The sequence below is a fragment of the Equus caballus genome, chromosome 19 (assembly GCF_041296265.1).
Source record: "Equus caballus isolate H_3958 breed thoroughbred chromosome 19, TB-T2T, whole genome shotgun sequence".
Taxonomy (NCBI): domain Eukaryota; kingdom Metazoa; phylum Chordata; class Mammalia; order Perissodactyla; family Equidae; genus Equus; species Equus caballus.
In genome coordinates, this window is record NC_091702.1 from 70,051,718 (window position 1) to 70,075,278 (window position 23,561).

A 23,561-nucleotide genomic window follows, 5' to 3' on the forward strand; every position below is an offset into this window, starting at 1 on the left:
TCCTTTTGTAAATTGCCTGCTCATGTCCACTTATCTATAGATGTCTTGGTGCTATTTTTATTCATATTTATATTAGAAATGTTAACCATAGCACATTTTCAAATACTTTCCCAGTTTTTCTTACAACCATTTGACTTTAAGTGTGAAAATACTTTATATTTTTATGCAGTCAAGTTTGTAATCGATTCCATTGCTTTCAGGCTTGGAAATTTCTTCCCATAGAAGAGATCTACTTCGGCTTCTTTCTCGCCCCTTTTTTTTTTTGTTTAACCTTTACTATTTAACCCATTAATCTCTCTAGAATAAGTGTTAGTGTATCATGAGGTAGTTCATGGATTTGCCTACCCCACACCAAATAGCTGCTGAAGAATAAACAAAGCTGCACACTGAGTTCTGAGAAGAGGAGCTGTTAGCAGCACAGTTGTTTTAAACCACTGCAGACATGAGAAATTGAGCTGACACAAATGCCAGAAGTTGTATTAGTTTTTTATTATTATGGTGTTAAAGAATGAAGCAGCTTAATAAGGAGCAGGGAAAGGATTTTTAAATACATGACAATTTTATTGTGAAGTCATTTGATCTAACAAGTGTTTCAGAATAAGTACACTTTATAGACTATCTCCAATACTATGTTTATGAATTTTCATACTTAGATAAAACATCTCTCAAAACCTTCCTGTTCACATAGAGTTTTATGTGTCAAAAAGGTAAAGGAAGGCTTTATAGTTAAACCATCTGTTACCGAACCTGAAGTGAGTTCGCTCACCTGTTGCGCAGCAAGCCAATTTCTGACACCGGGGGTGGTGGAAGAAAGTAGGAATTTTATTTTTGCACAGCGCTGAGCAAGGAGAGAGGGTAGCTAACGCTGAAATCCCAAACTCCCCGAAAAGCTAAAAGGAAGGGTTTTAATTGGGGGTTTTAGGGAGGGGAGGGGGAGCATATGGCCTTGCTGGTTGGAGCTTTCCCACCAGCCTGTCTTTGGCCTTAAGACACTTACAGAGGGGAGGGAGCTTGTGACCTTGCTGGTCAGCAGCTTTCCCACCAGCCCGTATCTCTTTGCGGGAGGAGATAGTCCAGGTGCTTGTCCTTGACGGTGTTTGTCTCCATGGAGGATAGTGGATTCTGGAGCCAGGAAACCAGGGAGTCAGCAGGGAATGAGTGTTTTGGTTTTAACCCCATATATGCTGAGTTTAATGTGGGGAAACTGATATCAGGGTTGATATCACATTGACATCAAGAGAACGTTAGCACAAGAGTGCAACAGAGGAACCTGCCTTCACAGCCGGGAAGGACACGCGGTTCCAGGCAGTCCTGGGCTCTCACGTGAGTGAGAAGCTGGCTAGCCAAGGCTCAGTGTGTTGTTTTAAAGATTAAATTAAATAAAAATACAAGTTACTATATTTACTTCCCAGTCCCGGTGTCTGCTGGAGGTTGCATACATACTGGTGGCCTAAAACATTTTTTTAGGGGAGTATCTGAACATGCATGTAATTATCATGGGCTGAAACTTGTCCCCCTCAAAATTTGTGTCTTGAAGCCCTAACCCCCAGTACCTCAGAACGTGACTGTATTTGGGAAAAGGGCCTTTCTGGAGGTGATTAAGTTAAAAGGAGGCCTTTAGGGTGGGTCCTAATGCAATCCGACTGGTGTCCTTATGAAAAGAGGGAAAGTGGACACACTGAGACACTAGGGGTGAGTGCAAGCACAGGAAAGACCTCGTGAGACCCAGGGAGACGGAGGCCATCTGTGAGCAGAGGAGAAAGATCTCGGGAGACAGCACCCTGCCAACACCTTCCTCTCAGACTTGCAGGCTTCATAACCATGAGGAGGTCAGTCTCTGTTGTTTAAGCCACCCAACTGTGGCACCCTGTTATGGCAGCCGAGTGAACTGATATGGTAACTTAAGTATAAATGTATACCAAAAATTTTTACTGACGAACATGTACTATTACAAAAATTTGGAGACCAGTAATGCATCTACCTTGGTGGTAATTCTGCTTCCTCGTCAGCATACAGAAGGACCTGACAGCTCAGGCTCTAGAGAGCAAATGATTTTCTTCCTATTTTCCCTTTAATTATAAGCTGATGCCCTTCATTAAAAGAAATTCATTTCTGATTTCATTTTTCTCAAAAAACAGGCTTCTATTATCGTTTCCACAAAACTAGTGGATTTTGCTAATTTATACCATACTTTAAGTTTTGAAATATCTGCATTTGTTCTTCAAATCAGCTGGAATATATATCTTGAAAAATTAGTCAATGCTAGCAGAAGCTCAGTTGCAAAGTGTACTGCACTTGGAGAAAAACTTTGGTTTTAAAGCCAAGGATTATAAGAGTTCTAAGCCACAGCTCTATTTGCTTAAGCAGTTTCATTTTTTTTTTGGTGAGAGACTGGCCCTGAGCTACCATCCGTTGCCGGTCTTCCTCTGTTTTGTATATGAGGTGCCACTACAGCATGGCTTAATGAGTGGTGTGTAGGTCCATACTCAGGATCCAAACCTGCAAACCCAGGGCCGCTGAAGCAGGGCCTGCAAACTTAACCACTGCACCACTGGGCCAGCCCTAGCAGTTTCACTTTTGATAAGCTCTTGCCACCTGGAAGCACTGGCTTTCGTTAGTGTGGAATGGGAGAAACTGAGTAACATGGGTAGCATAGCACAGAGAACTGAATATCGAGTAAAACACCATCATAGTGAGAGAGCACTTTATAAGCAGCTGCAAATGTGATCGCATGTTCTACCATTGAATGTCTGTGGGCTGTTCAAGGGAAGTTTGACATATTAAGTGAATTCTAGTCCTTCATTTGGCATTTATAAGAGCATTTAATTTTAAACTCACAGAAAACATGGTGCTTAATTTTTACAAAATTATTAATTTGCTTCCCCCATTATAAAAGTAAGCCAAATTACAAAAAGCTGGTTTGAAGAATTGTGGAAAACACACAACCAATAACTCAAAAATTCACTATTAGCATTTTGCAACATTTCTTTCTAGTGTTGCTTCCATTCATAGTTTTATAGTTGAAGTCAATTACATACAATATTGTGTATATGTTATATATGCTTTTATGCAGAAAGGCATAAAGAATTATCTTTTAAATAAGTAAAAATATGTCTGTGGGTCAGTAGCTGTAATTTAACAAAAGACAAACATTGAATCATCTAGAATCTTAAGGTGATATGATGTTATTTTTAACTGCCACTAAAATGACAACATTCTTTCCCACATACATAAAAACTTGTGCCGAGAAAGAAGTTTTTCATGTAAAGTAACAAAAAATTCATTATTTTATTCTATTGACCTAGTCTTTCAATAATCATATTTAAAAAATCTTTTCCTATTTTATTACCCAAAAGAAACCATTTAAGCTTATCAAATGAAAAGCGAAACAGCGTACTGATATAAATTATTTTTATTGTGTGAAAATGTCATAATTCATGAAGATTAATAATAAAAATGCAGCATATAACAAAATAGGCATTTACTTGTTAAAAACCACCTGAATTTACAAAATTTCTTTTAGAATATTTTTAGAATGCTTTAAGAATACAAATTAATTTTTTGAGAGCGATATAAAACATTTTACTTTATCATATATTTAATTTCAAAATCATTTTTATTAAATGGACTCAGTAATTATTGTACACTGCAGTAATCACTGGTAGGAAAATAAATTTTAAAAACATATTTATTCTCAAACTAGATGAATATTAAAAAGATGGCAAAGTATGCTTAGTTTTTAAAAACATGAATAAATGTAAATGTTACAAAAGGAACCAACAAGATGTGCAAACAAGTTTATTCTCTAAAATCTAATTCAAAGTTTATACTCTGTCTCCTTGTATTGTTTTCCTTACATTTCAGCCACCTATCAAACTTGATCTGAAGGACGGTGCTTGTTACTCAGTGTGCTAGGTAGGTACATGTACAAAACCCCAAAAACCTGGAGTTTAATCAGTAGTAAGTGACCTGATTAAAGTTCAACGAGTTAAAAAATGTGAATAAGATGTGATGCTCTGAAGTAAAATTCTAAAAGTAAACGATCACATTAAACTGCCTTGGACTTACCTATCATGTTTCTGTCAGACACCTGTGTGAGTCTGTGGTCAGTACAAGTTACCAAACGACCAATTTTAACACGGTGATGGAAACCATACTGTTTATGATATTTTCTCCTTGATATAAATGTATGCTTTCATATAAATGAACATGAATCTATTACTCAAAATATATGTCTAAAAGTTTGTCTAAATGCCAGACGAGTACAGCATCCTGTAGATGTCATTCGTCAGTGCAAGAGAAGTAATACTTTATTTTGGAATTATTTCTTTATAAACGTAATTTTAAACCGACAGTTTTATTCTTACTGTAGTAACCAAGCATTTCCCAGTTATAAAACACAAGTCTCTGGACCTACAGAAGCTTTTCAGTCTTTTTGCCTTTAATTTCAAGGCACAAAAGAGTCAGAAAAACCTAAAGTCACTGCAGCTTCTGAGAGAACAAGGGGTGACAGGAGCACCTGGATCTAAAAGGTCCAACTTTAAAAGAAGCGTTTATTGGGACTTTTAATAAATTCTCACATAACATTTTTATTAATTTAGAGAGTATTTAGGTCAAAAGGTATTTCAAGTCTCTTTCATTTTTGGGATCATCACCAAAGAAAACAAACAACAAGAGAAAAACTGAACTCTTTCCTTGGGTAGTGCTTTCAAATACCATAATTTGGTAGAATAAAGACCTGAGAATCTATTTTAAAAAGGTATTATTTTAAAATTAAGTCAAATTAGGATGTAGACTTCATGAAGAATACTATTATAAAACATACCTCAAACCATACAAATATATTGTTTGTATAGTTCATGTTTGTCAAGTAAATCAACCCCATTTTCCAGACACAATTTAAACAAAGCATCTATAGAAAAGTGCACAGTCAACATCATAGTAATTAAAATTCTTAAACAAAGGTTTTAGAAAAATATAAAAAGTTAAAAATTTAGGTTATAAATTCCCAGGAGTCCCCCTTCCATGCACATGTATCTCACAAAAAACATTTCAGATACAGAAATAGAGGCTGTTAGACAGTAGGAGAGCGTGCAGGGCCACTGGCTCTTCTGAAGAGGTTTCCCTCAGGACAGTGCCCGAGGGGGATGCAGAACCAGAGTCAACGCAACTCTTGCTGGCCAATGCTCATCCCGTCTGCTGGTCATCTCGCTTCCTTTTTTAACCATGAAGAACACGGACAAGTCACCATCAGGCTGGTCGCCTCCTTGGAGCCGCTGTGGTCGTCTTGCCCGGGCGTCAGCCTTCAGGGTTTTCTTCCCTGAGGGGGAAGGTCCTCCAGCTCTTTAGGACAGTGGGAGAGCTCAGCCACGCGACCTGGTTATGAGATCACGTCGTGAGCATCACTGTTGGGTCTTTGTCGCACGGCCAGGGGAGGCAGCGGCTTCCCGTAGAAGTCTACATAAAGAATGGATACCAAAAATACAAAACAGTTATGGTAAATCAAGATTTTTGATAAAATTCATTATTTTCCAACCAACACCCTCAAAAGAGTAAGACACTGACTTGACATGTGAAGCAATGGGCGGGGAAAATAGAAAAACAATCAGAATCTAATAAAACTTGAATAAATTCAGAACACAACAACTACAGTAAACTCCTACTCTAGATTATCAATTAATCTCTACTTGATGTAATAAAAAGCTGCACCTAATGTATATGTTAGTACTTTTTATTCCAATTACATGTTCACATTAGAACAGGACAAATAACAAATATTCAAAATCTAGGAAGCCTGTTGCCAAAGCTCTGACGAGCCTGACAATCCGCATTCCTCCCCAACGGCTGTCACTTGTAGGTATTTGGGGTAACTAATTATCTTAGTGTTCTGGTAAGTAGGAATCTCTTACAATGATGCTTCAATATACTTCAGTGATTTGGGGTGTATTTGATACAAAAAAGTCTATTTTGTACTTCATAATAAGTTCCTATTCCTTAATTATCATAAATTGGCATATAAATTTAACAGCACACATGGACCTTCAATAAGTAATTATTTTCTGGCCTGATAACTTAAAATTATTCTAGAAGCACAGGTCTGCAGGCTCACTTGAAGTAAATACTGAGAACGCATTAGGGGCCTGTGTCCGGTCCTGCAGGTATGGAGCGTAGCCGAGCGCTCCGTGGTGCTGCTGCCTCAGGGTCGTTCGTCCACTGAGTGGCCTGTGAGCGCCTGGAGCAGATGCAGCCCGTCATGCAGGCACGGCCCTGGAGGGCAGCCTGCAGAGTTACAGGACGTGTAAGTTGCTGACACGACTTCCCCAGGGGCCCTGGTGACCAACAGTCCCCCTTGCCTTCCAGGGCCTTCCCCTAGATGAGCCCTGTGGGGCTTACCAAAACTCCACTCTTTTGGGTTTGAATGAACCAATCTGGTCTTAGCCTGGGAACCCCAAAGCACTCGACCCACAGACCTAATAAAGCCGTCTTGAAACTCTGCCTGCACTCGGTCTTGACCAGCCCCGCAGAGCTCGAGGCTGCCACGCACATTCTCCAGGACCTGTGAGTAGTAAACGTCTCCATTTCAATCTCTGTTGTGGTCTTTTTGAACCGAGTCTTCCTGTCCAGCACCCAGGAGCTCTATCAGCAAATGTTAATTGAACAAAGTCACAGCAGCATGCAAGGAGCTTGGAGTCCCCACTCCATCCTGACAAGAAGTAAAAAGCTGAGCAGACTGAAAAATCAACAACTTCTCTGGGACCCTATGAGGAGGACACAGAGCAGACTGCTGCCCTGAAGAATGGAGAGGCAGGCAGACGCACGGCGCCTCAGTTTACCCGAACAGGTGTTTGTGGATGGGACTGCCAGGGACCAGGGCTGCGGAGGAACCTGGACTATGGCTGACAACTGCTGGGGGCTCCGTGTGCACAAGCCTGAGAGTCAGAATGCCAGGCGGACTATGTCATTGGAGGACGCCCACAATATCGTCAGCTTGGTCTCCAGGAGCTCGAGCAGGTTCCTCCAGCTCCAGCAGGGGAGGGTAAGGGGACATTCGGAAACGCCACAGCAGCTCTTCTCCTGCACAAGGCCTGCCCTCAGGGGACATTGATTAGCTGGGACCTCACCTGCTGGGGACATCGGAGCCTCAGTGACCCGGGGAAGGAGAACACCAACTCCAGCCAGCTCTGGCCATCCTGTCCCACCCAACGGGGAGAAGGAAACTGAGAAACTCTTGTGAAGTTCACGGCCCAGAGGCACAGGCTCATGAGACTGGGCCCGACCACAGGATTACAGAAGGCTCCCGGCACTGAGGGCCTATGTATAGCAGGTCCTTTTACTGGGACATCACGTCAGGCCATCAAGAAAAAACTATAAGGCACACCAAAAGGCAAAAAACACAACAGGAAGAGAGAGAGAGCAAGCATCAGAACCAGACACGGCAGGGGTGTTGGAATGATCAGACTGGGAATTTAAGACAACTCTGATTACTATGCTAAGGGCTTTAACAGATAGAGTAGACAGCATGCAGTGTAAGCAGAGAGATGGAAATCCTAAAAGAGAACCAAAAAGAAACGCCAGAGGTGAAACACATGGTAACAGAAACGAAGAGTGCCTTTGATGGGCTTGTGACTGGACACAGCTGAGGAAAGAACCTCTGAGCTGGAGGGCACATCAACAGAAACCTCTAAAACTGAAAAGCAAAGAGAACAAAGACTGAAGAAAACAGAACAGAACATCAAAGACTGCGCGACAACTACAGAAGGTGTGATGTACGCATAATGGGAACAGCAGAAGCAGAGAGAAAGGACAGGGGCAGTATTTGAAGCCAAGACGACTGAGAATTTCCCCAAATTAATGTCAGACACCAGACCATAGATCTGGGAAACTCGAAGAACAGTGAGCAGGATAAATGCCCAAAAACCCACATCTAGCCATATCATTTTTGAATTACAGAAAATCAAAGAAAAGAAAAAATCTTGAAAGAAGCCAGAGGCAAAAACACCTTCCCAATTGAGAAACAAAGAAGAGAATTACACACCACTCCTCCTGAGAAAACAGGCAGGCAAAAAGAGAGTGGAGTCAAATAGTTACAGTGTTGAGAGAAAAACCCCATGCACCGAGAATTCTGTACCCTGCAAAGTTGTCCTTCAAAACTAAAGGCTAAAGAAAGAAAAAACTGAGGGAATTTGTTGCCAGTAGACCCGCCATACAAAATAAGATAAAAGGAGTTCTTTAGAGAGAAAGAAAATGATATAGGTCAGAAACTCTGATCTACATAAAGAAAGAAAAAACATGGAAGAAGAAATAAGTAAATGAAAATTTATTTTTCTTATTCTTAATTAACAGATAACTATTTATTCAAAATACTAATAGCAATAATGTATTAGATTATGTATGCTTATGTATATATCTTATGTATGCATGAATATATACATATATGTGCCTACATGAAATGAATGACAACAAGGAAGGGGCAAGAGGAAGGAATTAGGATAATTTGGTTATTATAGGCACTTGCTCTACCCGTTAAGTTGTACAGTGTTATTTGAAAGTGGACGTGGATTAGTTATAAATGTGTTTTGCAAACTCTAGGGCAGCCACTAAAAAAAGTAAAAAGAAAAATATTAGTATAAGTGATAAGCTAATAAAGGAGAGAAAAATGGAATCATATAAAATGCTCAATTAAAACCACAAAAGGTGGGGCCGGTCCTATGGCCTAGTGGTTAAGTTCAGGCACTCTGCTTTAGTGGCCCAGGGTTTTGCCAGTTCGGATCCCGGGCGTGGACCCAGCACCGCTCATCAGGCCATGCTGAGGTGGCATCCCACGTAGCAGAGCCAGAAGGATCTACAACTAGAATATACAGATATGTACTGGGGGGGCTTTGGGGAGAAGAAGGAGAAAAAAAAAGAAGAAGATTGGCAACAGTTAGCTCAGGTGTCAATCTAAAAAAAGAAAAAAACCCACAAAAGGCAGAAAAAGAGGGGAAGACAAAAATAGGAACAAAGAACAAGGGCAACAAAGAGAAGACAGCATTGGATAAAGTAGATATGAATCCAGCCACACCAACAATCGCTCTGAACACCCATGGTCCAAACGCAGCAATTAGCACTGTCAGACTGGATCAAAAAGCATGATCCAGCTGGATGCTGTCTACAGGAAAATCACTTTAAGTATAAAAGGTATTAGGAGAAAATGATTTTCAAGCAGCTATATTCAAAGCAACTACTAAGCTGCAATGATGCTTAATAAATCTAAATGTAATGGTGTAACATCATGAATTAAAGCCATGGGTTTCAAAGCTGGACAGACCTAAGTTCAAATCCTGATTCTGCCACTTACTAGCTGTGTGACCCTGGGGTGCAGGCTCCTCATGTACAAAATGGGATATCACTGCCTATCTTATAAGGCTGTGGGGAGAATTAAAATGAAATAATATAGCTAAAGTGCTTAGCAATATGCCAGGCACATGGTACATACCGTTATTACCATTGCTATAATTAAAATTGTAACAGAGACAATTATTTTGATAAATTTAAAGTATGCCTTTTCTAATTTCTTTTTTTTTGAGGAAGATTAGCCCTGAGTTAACTACTGCCAATCCTCCTCTCTTTGCTGAGGAAGATTGGCCCTCAGCTAACATCCATGCCCATCTTCCTCTGCTTTATATGTGGGACACCTACCACAGCATGGCTTGCCAAGCGGTGCCATGTCCGCACCTGGGATCCGAACTGGCGAACCCCGCGGGCCACCGAGAAGTGGAATGTGCGAACTTAACCACTGTGCCACCAGGCTGGCCCTCTAATTTCTTGATTTCAAAATTAATGAGAATTTTCAACACACAACAGAACTCACAAACCGGAGTGAATATAGTTTCTAATATGTTTTACTTCTGGAATTTGAAAGCACCCTCCTAAAAAGATAAACCAAATACACACGGCAAGAAGCATCCTTTTCCCTCCCAAGAAATTATCTTATTTCTGCAGTTGATTTTGTATTATTTCTTTGCCAGAAAATGAAATAATTCTATACAAATTAGGTTTCTTATTGCCTTAACTGTAGGAAATATAAGTTGATCTTAGTGCCCAACTGATATGACCAACTTAATTGGTAACACACATTTTTATAAAGTGCTTCAAACTTTTTAACATGAAAAATTGAAGAGTAGTAAAACTATTTACAAAATTTTATCTTCACTCCTATTTTAAGATTTAAAAATATTCTTTAGGGGGCTGGCCCAGTGGCATAGTGGTTAAGTTTGCATGCTCGCTTCAGCAGCCTAGGGTTCAAGGGTTTGGATCCCAGGTGTGGACCTACACACCGCACATCAAGCCACCCTGTGGCGGCGTCCCACACACAAAACAGAGGAAGATTGGCAACAGGTATTAGCTCAGAGCCGATCTTCCTCAGCAAAAATAATAATAATATGTATTCTTTAGTTTGTGCACATGGTATTTTTGTCTAACAGAATCTTTGATTTATCCCTCATAATGCATGGTACATGGCATGCTGATGAAGTACGACTGGGAGTGTTTTCTGAAGGCAGCTGTCTCACCTGTTAGACTAAGAAAGCTGTACAGACAATAAATGCAATTAGAAAAGTTGACTCAAATTCCTGTCAAGTAAATGTCCATAATCAAAGACCCAGTAAGAATCTGCCTTAAAAATCCCAATCTGACCAGAACAAATTGTTTTCATCTCACAGAACTTTCAGTGCCAAACCAATTGCAGTTAGCCTTTAACTCCCTTCTCTAGTCCATCATGTATCTGTTTACTTACCATCAACCAAATGCAACAAAGCATGCACAAAGTCACGGGAAGGAAGAGAATGCAGCTATAAAATTGGCATCTCCCAGCATCTCAGATGAAGATCTCACAATAAACCCTAAAAACTAATGTAAGCTTTTTTACTAAAATTTTTAATTTATTATACGTACTTTCTTCCCCATTAATGAAAGCAGAGTTAATCGTACTTTTTTTTTTAACCCAGGTTAGATATACTTTGACTTGAAATTTATGGGAAAAAGGAATAAAGATATTTTAAAACTTGTGAAGTTAGTGTTTTCTTTTTTGCTCTGGGAAGCTAAATTTATTGATACATACTGAAAATTAACTTAAGTATTGGAATATGGTGGTCTTAAACTTAAGTAATTTATTACAATTCTTTCCTAGGAGTTCTAATTAAAAAAACACAGGAAAGTAAGGAAAAAGAAAACAAAACACCTTCTTCTCAGTCCATTTCCAACTTCTTTTCCCACGTGCCCTGGACTGTAACGTCCCCGGGATGCTGCCATCAACTCTCTCCTCACTCTACACACGGTCCCTCGGACTCCCTCAGATGCATTCCTTCAGCAAACAATCACGGAGCTTCTACCGCGGCTGAGCACCCCCCACGCGCGCCGACAGCTGCTGGAAAAAGCCCCCTCCACAGCTCCCGCCGCCCTCTTCTCCCGAGCTCCAGGCCTTCCCTGGACTGGCAGACAGTCGTTTCCACACAGACAAGGCACAGACGCCTCCCAGCAGGTCCCCTTTCCCTCCTGTGCTCGCAGTCTTAGAGACAGCACCAACCTTCCAGCCCCGAGCCCAAGACCCTCTACTCCTCCTCTCAGCCCACATGCCCACTCCTCAACAGCACTGACTGCAATGGCTACACCCTGCTGGCATCCATTTCGCACCTCCGTTCCAGCTTCCATGCCTCCCTTCTCACTCTGACCACTGCCACAGCCCATAAGCGGGTCCTCGCCTCAGGCGTGGCACCGTCAAGTCTGCGCCTTGCATTCCTAGACAGCACATCAGTGGCACGTCCCCGGCTGACAGCGGGAAGCTCAGGGCAGATGCAGTCATCCTGATGCGCGCGGCCCTGGGCGCAGGTGCAGCTCCAGCCCCCTCTCGAACCCCCCCCCCTCCTCACCCACCCTACGCACGTGGCCCGAAGCTCCGTTTTCCGAACACCAATGTCCCTTCCCACCTCCCCACCTGCGAAGAGTCTGTCTCCTGTGCGCAGCGACCCCCTCAGCCCTCAGAGCTGCACCGACGCTTCGGCAGGCCGCGCCCCAGTGTGTGCTCCACGCCCCAGGCCCGCACCACCCCGCCGACCACCGCGCCCCACACGCGGAAGCACTGTCTGCCCTGTGAGACTAGAATCCCCAGAAGGCAGAATTTATGTCTCGCTTATCTTCGCGTCACCGTGCTGTCAAATACACAATAGCTGCTTGTTGGATGCCTAACTTAGAGAAAAAATACCTGTCAAATGAGAAATGAGCATTTTTGTATATGTATACACATATATAAATACACACATCTAGTGACATTATCTGATTTTTTCTAACAACACAGTGACTATTTAAACTGATAATATTTTCCAACATACATAATATCAGAAAATAATAAAACAGGAACTAACCGATTATAGTCAATAAAACGTCATCAAGTCCTGCAAAGATGTGATTTCATTCTAATTCTGATATAGTCTAAGGACAGATTTTTCTGTCTTTAGAACTGAAAAAAAAACTTTAATTTTCATTAGTGATTATGAAGAAATATTTCATGACTGACTTACAGTATTCTAAAAAAGAAAATAGCACACTTATACTTACATACTTTTTGAATAAAAATATTTTATACAGTTTGATATAATTTCAAATTACATAGGAACGCTTTTCCAAAGATTAAACTTGTTTTTTTTTCTAGTAAATGAGTCTCCTTAGGAAACTAAGTTCTAGATTATGTAAACAGAGCCATCAAAAATGGAACCAGATGTTCTTGAGAAGTTTATTGAGCTACAATATATACACAATCATCCTTCTGCATTCTAGAAATACTTTACTGAGAGAATTGGGCTGATGGTCCGAAGTCAGCCCTCTGCCTCCCGGATGAGGGAGCTCTCTCCCCATCGTCCTTTCTCTGATTCCCAGCTGTGGGCTTCCACTGCTATATACTGGCGGGACTAGACCTTAAGTTAACTTCGTCCAAAGAAAACTGTTTTCTTGAGTCAATAAAGCCTTTAGTAACTTTCTTTCTACTTGGCTGAACTTTTTGGTTTATTGATTTGGTCTCTGATTCTACAAATTGTGTTGATCTTGACTTCGTTTTAATATTCAGCAGCTGGGCATCTTATCAGAAGAGGAGAAAGAACAGTATGTGGCATTATCATTGAGAATATTGAGCATATATATGACAATGCAGTTTCTAACAATAATTATAACTACACTGTCTCATATTTAATTTAAATTGCTTTAAAACCTTTCCCTTTTCATAACCATTTACATAAATATATAATAGATAAACACAAGCTATGATTATTTTCACCCCTGTATTCTAAGGTATATAGAATTATACCTTTATATATATTCTAAGGTATATATAATTATACCAAATTATATAGAGGCAAAGGGCATTTAAGAATAAAAAATTAAATAAAATGGAAAAATTTGTGTATAATGAAAGGGATGGCTGTGGATTTGAAAGGCCTCCAAAAATAAAAGTTTGTTGAAGTAATGAGGTAAATAAAAGTGGATGCAACGTGCATAGGTATCTGAACACTGATCCTTTTGCGTTACCGTTATGACGTGTTTCACCAAGAAGCTGGAGTTTTGGAAGTCTAGTGACTTTGGGGGTTCCCCAGCCAACTAAAGAAAAAGAAAAACATTTTAAAACACTTTAAAAAATGTCTCTTTGGGTCTGTTGAGAGGATTCCTCCCCAGCAAGTGTACGTAACATTTGATGTCAATTCATATGCTCTACTGAACGACACAGGACTGAATAGCTATAAACCCATCATAAATGACTTCTGTTTAAAAATGCAACTACAGGCTGGTAACATCTGCTTTAAGTTTTGATTTACCTTAAGTTAAAAATATAAGCATCTTCACCATCATAAATAACCTTAGGCTACTAACCCCCAGCAGAAGCTAAAAGAAACGCTCCCTTATTAAATGGAATACTAGAACTGAATCTTCAATAATTCGCAAAGGAAAACGTTACTGTCTAAAGCCTTCTGGCAGGGCTGAAGGGCACTACAAACACGAGCATTTAGGCGCTCACTGAGCACCTGCAGCACATGCAGGGCTGTGCCTAGTGCTGAAGATCACTCACAGCCACTACGCGGTGTGCCCGTCCCAGTGCTGTACATGCAACACTCCACTAGTCCTCACAAGAACCTAACAGGTCGGTACACATGTTGGAAATATAATGGGAAAATTCACACATCTTGGTTTCAAATGTTAACTTTCAGGATGAAAGATCCAACATTTTAAAAGCTCATATTAGGGGCTGGCCCTGTGGCCAAGTGGTTAAGTTCGCATGCTCGGCTTCCACAGCCCAGGGTTTCAGTGATTGGGAACCTGGGCGTGGACGTGGCATGCTCATCAGGCCATGCTGAGGTGGCGTGAGGTGGTCACAACTAGAAGGACATACAACTAGAATATACAACTATGTACTGGGGGGCTTTGGAGAGAAGGAGAAATAAAAAATAATTCGAATCTTAAAAAAAAAAGCTCATATTAGCTATCCATTCATTAAACTTAAATTCCTTTTAGCAATCTGGGTACCGACATTTCAAATAGGACCTGAATTCATTCTAGGAAGTGCTTGGGTAAGATTTTCTTATTAATTTTTCCTTATTTTTTAAATTTTATAAAGCAATTTTTCTGATTAAAAAACGCAATGGATACTTATGTAAATAAATTTTGAACGAAGCAGACAGAGCAAAGAATTCTATCTTTTCTACAAATTCACAGGATAATGAATATATCTAATAAAAACCACACGATTTCTTTTTTCTTTCTCTTCACTGTTTAAAGCAGTATTTCTAGTTCAGTCCCCATAGCAGTTTACTCACCAGGAGGAGGAGGTGGGGGTGGCGTTGGACTCTTAGGAGCAGACTCATCAGTACTAACAGGTTCTACACGGTGACTCCTTTTTATTCTTAGTTTCTTAGTTTTCTTTTTACCATTATCTACAAGAATATAACACAGAACTTTACACCTTTGGGAAAAAGTAAACTTCTACAATAAAAAATAAAGAACAGAACTAGAATATTGATACTATTATTACCACAGAAATATATCTTAAATTCAACTTAGGAAATTGTTACCAATAACAAAATGTGAACTTGCTTTTACTAAGAGTAAATTTTTTAAATGATTACTTATTGAATGAATGATTAATGAATATGATATGAACAGCAAAAAGTCTATATTTTAAGTTCAATGAAAGGTTATTCAGAATACAAAAAAAATGCATAGTTCTAAAAGTAACTTAGATTTTTTCCAAATGTCATATTAAGTATAACTGTAATTGCAGAGATTTCCGTGAAACTCAGATCAGCATGGGGAAAGAGAAGGGGTGTTGATTTGTCTCAGTACGACATACAGAATGATTCTAGGTATAAACTGTCCCAAAATAATCCTTTGAAATGTGAAAAATGACCCCAATCAAATCTAAACACATTACCTATTAGAATAACCCCCAAACAAGGTATGCTCAATATAAACATAAGTAACTAAAATCACATTAGACCTTGCAGAATTGAATTTGTGTTGCTTCTAAAAATAACTATTTACAGATTCTCACTTAAGCACATATAAACATCTTAAGGACATCTATGTTGTTAACATGTAAACTTTAACAGTGTAAACCAGGATAGCAAGTAGTTAAATAGCCAAAGATCAAAGTTACTGAGATATTTTTTTTCTTTTCTTTTCTTTCTTTCTTTTTTTTTTGGTGAGGAAGATTCACCCTGAGCTAACATCTGTTGCCAGTTTTTCTCTGTTTGCTTGAGGAAGATTGCCCCTGAGCTAACATCTGTGCCAATCTTGTTCTATTTTGTATGTGGGATGCTGCCATAGCATGGCTTGATGAGCAGTGTGTAGGTCCAAACTGGGGATCCAAACCTGTGAACCCCAGGCCACAGAGGGGAGTCCATGAACTTAAACCACTACACCCCCGGGCCAGCCCCATGATATAGTTCAATCCTAAACTGTTAAATTTATATATATGTAATACATTTTCTAAAATGGGAATTATCTGTTACATAAGAAATAGCCAACATCTAGGAAACCTACAAAACAATGAGAAATAGAAACATAGTTAGAAATGTTATTTTTCTAAATAAATTAGTATCATCTGAGACATTTTACCCCAGAGGGAAACAAAGACATCTTTTGACAATTAAAGCTGTCAGCTTTATGGTTGGGAGACAGGAAGGAGCCTCCAGAACCACGTGGTCTTTTACGAAAGGCGAGCTCAGGGTCATGGAAGAGCAGAGGACAGAGCAGAGGGTCTGGAGTGGGTTTCAGCACAGCCACAGATGAGACATATGCTCTTAAGTGACTCAACCTCTCTGAGTGCCCGGTCTTCTCCTCTATGTAGTGGGCATAACAGACCCTAGGATTGCTATGTGCAATGACATACTACATCTGAAACCATCTTCTAAAGTGTACAATATGATCTCAATTATTATTATTTTTATAGTTATATGACTGTCTATCTTAGATCTTCCTGTGCTAAACTTTTAAATCATTTGCCAAATCATTTTGCTCTCTAAGTATGTATCAGTGTGAGAATGAGCTCTTTCAACATACTGAGAGGCAACTTTGAGTCTACTTTCTAACTCCGTTGACAGAGTTGTATGCACATGGATACGGCTGCCCTAACTTCCCAACTTACAGAAAGGATAATTTCAAAATCTAACTATTTTATTGTTGTTGTTGTTGAGAAAGACTGGCCCTGAGCTGACATCTTTTGCCAATCCTCCTCTTTTTGCTTGAGGAAGACGGTCCTTGAGCTCACATCTGTGCCAGTCTTCCTCTACTCTGTATGTGGGACGCCACCACAGCACAGCTCGATGAACAGTGTGTAGGTCCAAACTGGGGATCTGAACCGACAAACCCTGGGCCACCAAAGCAGAGCACGTGAACTTAACCACTACACCACGAGGCCAGCCCCTAAATATAACTTTTTTTTTACAGTAAAACATCCACATTAGCTAGTCTGCCCCTCAGGGATTGACAGCTCGTTTTCATAAACTCTTTGATGCTGTACAGAAATCCTTATACACAAGGAACCACTGGGCATCTCCCACATGGGAGGCCCTGTGCTAGGAGCACTGTGGGGTTTTATTGTAAATGACCCTAAAAGTCCCATGAAAAAGATGATGCTAATCCCCCTTTCAGAGACAAGGAACTAAGACTGAGCAAACGCACAGCAGATAGGAAAATCAGGGTTCAACCCCACGCTGTCTGATTCCAAACACAGGCTGTCTCTCTGTGACACAAAAAGACACGAACTTCCTGTTGAATCACATAATCAGTTAGCAAAAGAAAAGAATAATGGACTGAAAATTTTGCATGATACTAAAGAGGAAAATGTCTACTTGATAAGACATTAAAAATGTTTAACTGATTATGTCTGCATCCTACAGAAATAGCAAGTCAATAAAGGAAATGATGCTGATTGTAGCATTATGAAGCTTAAAGAAAACCAAAAAACAAAACAAAAACAAAAAGCCTTAAAGGTATCAAATACATTCTGGGAGTCCTGGCGCTATGCTATATTCCAAATTTATAAAAGTGAAATTGAAAATGGAATTTTCTGCTGAAATTCTTTTAAGGCATCAAGAATAAAAACATAAGTTAGCAAAGTGACCAATGAGTAAGTATAAACCATGACAAATACTGCATTTGGAGACAAAAAAATATTACAGTACATGTTTTGTGAAACTAATCATGACACATGAAAGGAGTGTAGCTAAGTTTTACGTGTGACCTCTATGTATGCGTATTCAAGTGACAAGACTTATCACCTGATTCTGACGACGGCTGGTCTGTCTCATCTTCATTCTCCAGCGGCTGGGTTAGTGCCTCCTGATAGTTTTCTACTAGTCCAAACTCACTGTTTCTTTGGCTGCTGTTGCTGATCTGGCTCTGCGTCTCTATTTGCTCATGATCCATTTTATGTTTCAGGGAGCAGCCATCATTGTCTTTCTCCATATTTTGCCTCTTTTTTTCAAGCTTTTTTTCATTCTAACAAAAATGAAATATATAGTCTTTAATATAATGGTGGTATCTAAGATAGTTTTAAGGGAGAAATCAAATAATCCAAGAACATTCTGTAATTTCAGGGCACTGTGATATTTCTATTAAAAGATTAATTTGTTGAATATATCATTAAAACATGTTAATTGCCAAACATTCAGAAAACATAGATATATAAAGAAAGAAAACAAACATTCTCAGTAATTCCACAGTCTAGAGATGGGTGTTGTTTGGTGTATAACCTCTAAGAGGTACCCCCTCCATGCAAACACACACCACCCACAAACGGACACAAACGTAACTGTCTCTCTCGATATACATATTTTTGTTCTTGTGGGGTTTTGGGTTTTTTGTTTTTTGTTTCTGAGGAAGATTCACCCCCTGCTAACATCTGTGCCCATCTTCCTCTATTTTTAGTATGTGGGCTGCCAGCACAGCATGGCCGCTGACAGAGTGGTATGGTTCTGTGCCTGGGAACCGAACCCCAGCCACCGAGGCAGAGCGTGCCAAACTTAACCACTAGGCCACCGGGGCTGGCCCTCTGTATTTGTTTTTTCAGTGAAAAGAATTGAAGGTTTTCTTTCAGAATGTATATTTCTTTCCTTGTCAATGAATACATGAAGTGCTCAGAACAGTGCGTGACACACAGTAAAGTGCTGGCTACACAGGTGTCTATGACACAATATGCATTAGCTACGATTACTGTCACCAGTTACATGATCATCTTGAACTGTTACACCATAGCTTATTGGACCAATTCCCAATCAATGGATAAAGAAGTTATTTTCAATTTTTCACTATTATCAGAAGTACAATTATTGAATTAGTTCTATAAAATAAATTCCCAATGGAACTGTTGAATTAACAGGTAAGCACATTTTAAAATGTGACATACTGCAAACTTCCCTTCAGAAGAACTAGAGTCAATTCACACCCCCGGCAAAGGGCTGGGGGAGTGACGTTTCCCTGCTGTTTTCAACGCTCCATGTCACCTTCAATCTTTGATATCTCCACCAAACAAATACTTTTAAATCAAATTAAACCAACACTGAGGTAAGTTATTATTTTTTTTAAAGATTTTATTTTTTCCCTTTTTCTCCCCAAAGCCCCCCGGTACATAGTTGTATATTCTTAGTTGTGGGTCCTTCTAGTTGTGGCATGTGGGACGCTGCCTCAGCGTGGTTTGATGAGCAGTGCCATGTCCGCGCCCAGGATTCGAACCGATGAAACACTGGGCTGCCTGCAGCGGAGCACGGGAACTTAACCACTCGTCCACGGGGCCGGCCCTGAGGTAAGTTATTTTTTTATGACCAGGGAAGATGAACTATTAAATACTAATATTGCCATTTTTATTTCTCTTTAGGGAACTACCCATGGTATCCTAATACCCATTTTTCTATTAGATACTCATTATTTTCATAGTTTTAAATTCCATAATTTCACATTTTCATAGTTTTCATTATTTTCATAATTTTTAAGGGTTCTTTTTTTGTCCTATGTGTCTCAAATATTTTTCATTAGGGTTTGATTTTTTTTTGCCTTTAACTTTTTTTTTTTTAAACATTGGCACCTGAGCTAACAACTGTTGCCAATCTCCTTTTGTTTTTTCTTCTTTATCTCCCCAAAGCCCCCCAGTACATAGGTGTGTATTTTTAGTTGTGGGTCCTTCTAGCTGTGGGATGTGGGATACTGCCTTAGCATGGCCTGACGGGCGGTGCCATGTCCGAGTCCAGGATCTGAACCAGCGAAACCCTGGGCTGCGGCAGCGGAGCGCGTGAACTTAACCACTCAGCCAGGGGGCCAGCCCCCAGCCTTTAACCTTTTGAACAGCTCTTTAAAAACTGAATATAATAAAGATCTCTCTATTCTTCACTTTAGGGTTTGTGGTCTAATTGTCCTGCTTTGGAACATTTTCCTCCTTCAAGTATATACAAATTTTAACCATATTACATGCTAATATTTTTAAAGCTTCTTTTCTTATACATTTAAGTCTTCTGGAATTTAATTTTGTATACAGCACTCAATAATTTTACTTTTTTACAAACGTTTCTTCCATTGTTCCAACATCCTTTTCTCCCAAACTTGAAATGTCAATTTATCTCATACAAAGTTAGGTTTTTACTATTTGTTCCTGGATCTGTCTATTCTGGAACCAATACCTCACCATTTTTATTATCTGTGGTAAAATCAAAGAAATGTAAGATGCTTCTCTAAAAGGCAAACATTTCACAGGAGAAATTTTGTGGAAAAAGGAAAATCTGCTTGGTAAAAAGAAGACTACAGGCAACCTGTTTCACTTCTTTACTGACCATCTTGTTAAAATCACAGTAGCTTAAAAGCGTCGTAATTGTACTTTCCCCATGCCACTAATTAATTCAGGGACTTTCCATATAAGGTACACCACACTGTACACCAGGACTGTGCACGTCTTTACGTGGCGAACAACACAAGGTTGGCAGAAGCAGCGAGGCCTTCGAAGTAGTTCACAGCCCGGCACTAGAAAACCATCAGTCCTTATTACAAGTCAGCTCTATTACACAGACAGAGTCAATTAATGTTTCAAGGTGAAAAGCCAAACTTGATTTCCTTCTTCTCTACCAATATTTTTAGAAAAACATAAAACAAAACTTGACAAACAATATTTAACAGGATGGAGACAAAACAACAGCTCAAGTTATTAAGACGGCTTTACTGTACTTAGAAAAGCATACACTTAAGGTAAATGCAGTGAGCTTAATAAAAAGATTAACTACAATTAACCTTCTGGTATCTAAGCAACTAAGACCAAATATCTCATATTACCAATTATTTTGGAAAATAAATACCAAAACTACCAAACTACCTTCTTACCTGAGGAGCTCCTCCCTCCTTGCAGCAGCCCCAAAGAAGGAATCACGCACCTTTCCAGACAAGCCCCCAGCAGAGGAGGCAGGGGCAGCAGAGAGGGAGGGACCAGCAAGCCAGCTGCCAGTTAAGCTCTGAGCCAATGGGAGGAGGTTTAGGGAGCTCTGCTTCTGAGGAGGCCCGCCGCCCTGAGGGCAATTACAGCAGTGCCAGTGCAAACTCTTGACATCACTCCAAAGGAAAGCAGACCCACACACACAACCCTCACTTCCTCGTGACTATGACTACAAATTAACTGTAAAAACTTCTGACAGTTAAACAATATTCAGATGTAGGATAATCTATTATAGTTTCAAACATCCTTAAGTATCATGGGAAAACAATTAGAAAATCATTTACATACTCCAATGCATCATAAGCATCTAAATATTACTGTAAAGGGATAGTAACAGCAATACAGAGATGAAAACAGTGTAAATAAGTAAATACATTACTATCATGTGAAATAGAAGACAAAAAAGATTTATCAGGACAGTAACTATGATAGCTGCTACATTCAATCTTCATTTTCATTCTCAGTTAATTCTGAAGTCATCTTTCCTCTTTTTACTAGATCAAAGGGTAAATTCGAGGAGGAAGAAAAAGCAGCAAACTTTTAACCCATCTCTCCCATTTCACTTCTTTTGGAAATAATCAATCTCTGGTGAAACACTTCTATCTCCCTTCCTCCTTTCCCAACTTCCCACCTCCGCTCTCAACCTCCAACTTTACAACTTAAGATAGAAAAATTACATTTGCCACCATCCGTACCTCAATGATTACAGACGCTATGGGCTGGAAAGGATTAACAATAACAGGTTCTGGGTCCAAGTCAGCCAGACCACTGGTTCCATCAAGTTCAGCCTCTTCTCGCTCTCTTTGTTCTCTATTGTTTGAGGGAAAAAATTTGGAATTCCTTTTAAGAAAATGCTGAACCATGTTTAAGAATACTTGCAATAAGTTTAAGACTATTAAATTTAGTAATTTAAACCTCTGGACATGACTTTGAATTACTGAGAGATTTTCAGAAATCCTTTTGAAGGTAATAGGCCTCTACCCCCATGTAAAAATTCATCATTTACAAATGCCAACAAAAATGACATTTCCATGACTGACTTCTTAATGTCAATGGTGCATATTAACTACTTTTCTATGTACTCAGGGTTTATATTTATCAATGTATTAATTACTCTCCCAAACCAACGCTGTCCTCTTCATCGATGTCAACAGATGAATAATCCTCCTGTTAACCCTCTTCTTAAGGGCTGTGTCCAGTTGTGTATCATATATGAACTAGATAACAACTGTTGCTTTGCATGATGGCAGAAGAGGCTATAAAAATAAGTTGCCTTATATCACTCAGATTAAATATTTCCATATTAGTAACTACTGGAATGTTTACTACCTCTATGATTTACAGTCAATGTTGCCCTAAACACGAAGAGTAGTGAGTTGCTAAAACAAGTAGCTGAAGACAGAAAATGAGTACTGCAGACCTGCAACTAGACTGAGCAGAGCATAGCAATGTGAATGCTCGTTACCGCGACATCTACTCATGTTCTGTGATGGAAAGATGCATCCTTTCATTCTGAACCTAGAAAGCCAAGATGTAGATTTGAAAGTTCTACTCCTGCAGCCTTGGACATGTATCTGGATCTTTGAGCCTCAGCTTTCCCATAAATGTAGATAAAAATACCTACTTCGTAGGGTTGTTTTAGATAAAGTAATACATGTGAAAGCACTCTGTAAATGAACATACTTATAAAACAGTAATTGTTACCAGTGTTATTCATTTATTAGTAAGCAATTTCAGGTATCTAGTATCAATATACTATTTTCAGATACAAACAATAGCATATTTTACTGTTTTTCAAAAATATCTGAACCTATTAGATTTAATTTAATGAAGTAAAAAGGTCTTTTAAAATCATTCTTGTCTAAATGCCAATTTACTTCTAATTGTGGAGTCTCTACTCAGCAGGAGAGGCCTCGGGACACAAGTGGCGTGGCTGGGAGAACAGAGGAAAGGGGCATGGGGATTTGCATAGCTTGCATGGCGTGATCCAGAACACCTTTATGGAAAAGGTAAAAACTTGAAAAAAAATGACTAACATTAGGTTCCTTTTATCCAACTCAACTTTTTTGTTTGTTTTCTTAGTGGAGGAAAAGCAAAGGAGTCTTTAGAAAGGACAGCCATATACTTTACTTTCATAAATATATAAAAGAGATCCTTACACGAACGATGGGCTGTACTGAGCTTTCTATCATGAAAATACACACCAGGATAGAAAACCTAAGATGCTCAAAAGAACTAGAACCTCACAGAGGTATCAAGAGAGACCGAGATGAATGCCCTGCTCCTATTATTGAGCACTTGGGGATGGGGAGCTATCTCTGCAAAGACTTCTTTCCAAAGTCCTATTTCTGAATTAAGCGAAGGATTACAGTAATTCGAGGATTTCTGTAGCCGCGTAAGGGAGCCCCTCACAGGGCATCCCCAAGGGTGGCTGGCGGGCTCGGGCTTGGGCTCACGCTCTGGCTCTGCGGTCACAGCTCTGCTAGATCACTTAGGAAGGAAGAAGACAACTCTGCAGCTTACAGGAGCTCACAGAAAAGTCTTTTCATTTCTCCCCTCCGCTACCTGCAAC

The 23,561-nt window shown here is 39.7% G+C and overlaps 1 protein-coding gene across 12 annotated transcripts in view; it reads right to left on the reverse strand.

Moving 5' to 3' along the window:
• Positions 1–3,762: 3,762 nt before the first annotated feature.
• The window catches only part of ARL13B (ADP ribosylation factor like GTPase 13B), a 66,905-nt gene continuing 47,106 nt past the window's right edge, over positions 3,763–23,561 (reverse strand). For 6 of the 12 annotated variants that reach the window (XM_023623992.2, XM_023623996.2, XM_023623997.2 and 3 more), the window contains 5 exons: positions 21,685–21,799; positions 17,799–18,018; positions 14,835–14,951; positions 13,555–13,623; positions 12,753–13,107 (listed from right to left, as the gene is read on the reverse strand). In XM_023623992.2, the coding sequence (XP_023479760.1) occupies positions 12,926–13,107; positions 13,555–13,623; positions 14,835–14,951; positions 17,799–18,018; positions 21,685–21,799 (703 nt within the window). In that variant the 3' untranslated portion in view covers positions 12,753–12,925. Of the gene's footprint in view, positions 5,458–6,109; positions 6,280–6,470; positions 6,557–12,752; positions 13,108–13,554; positions 13,624–14,834; positions 14,952–17,798; positions 18,019–21,684; positions 21,800–23,561 lie in introns of those variants that run through there. The other 6 variants (XM_023623994.2, XM_023623999.2, XM_070242927.1 and 3 more) reach the window with 3 other exon arrangements.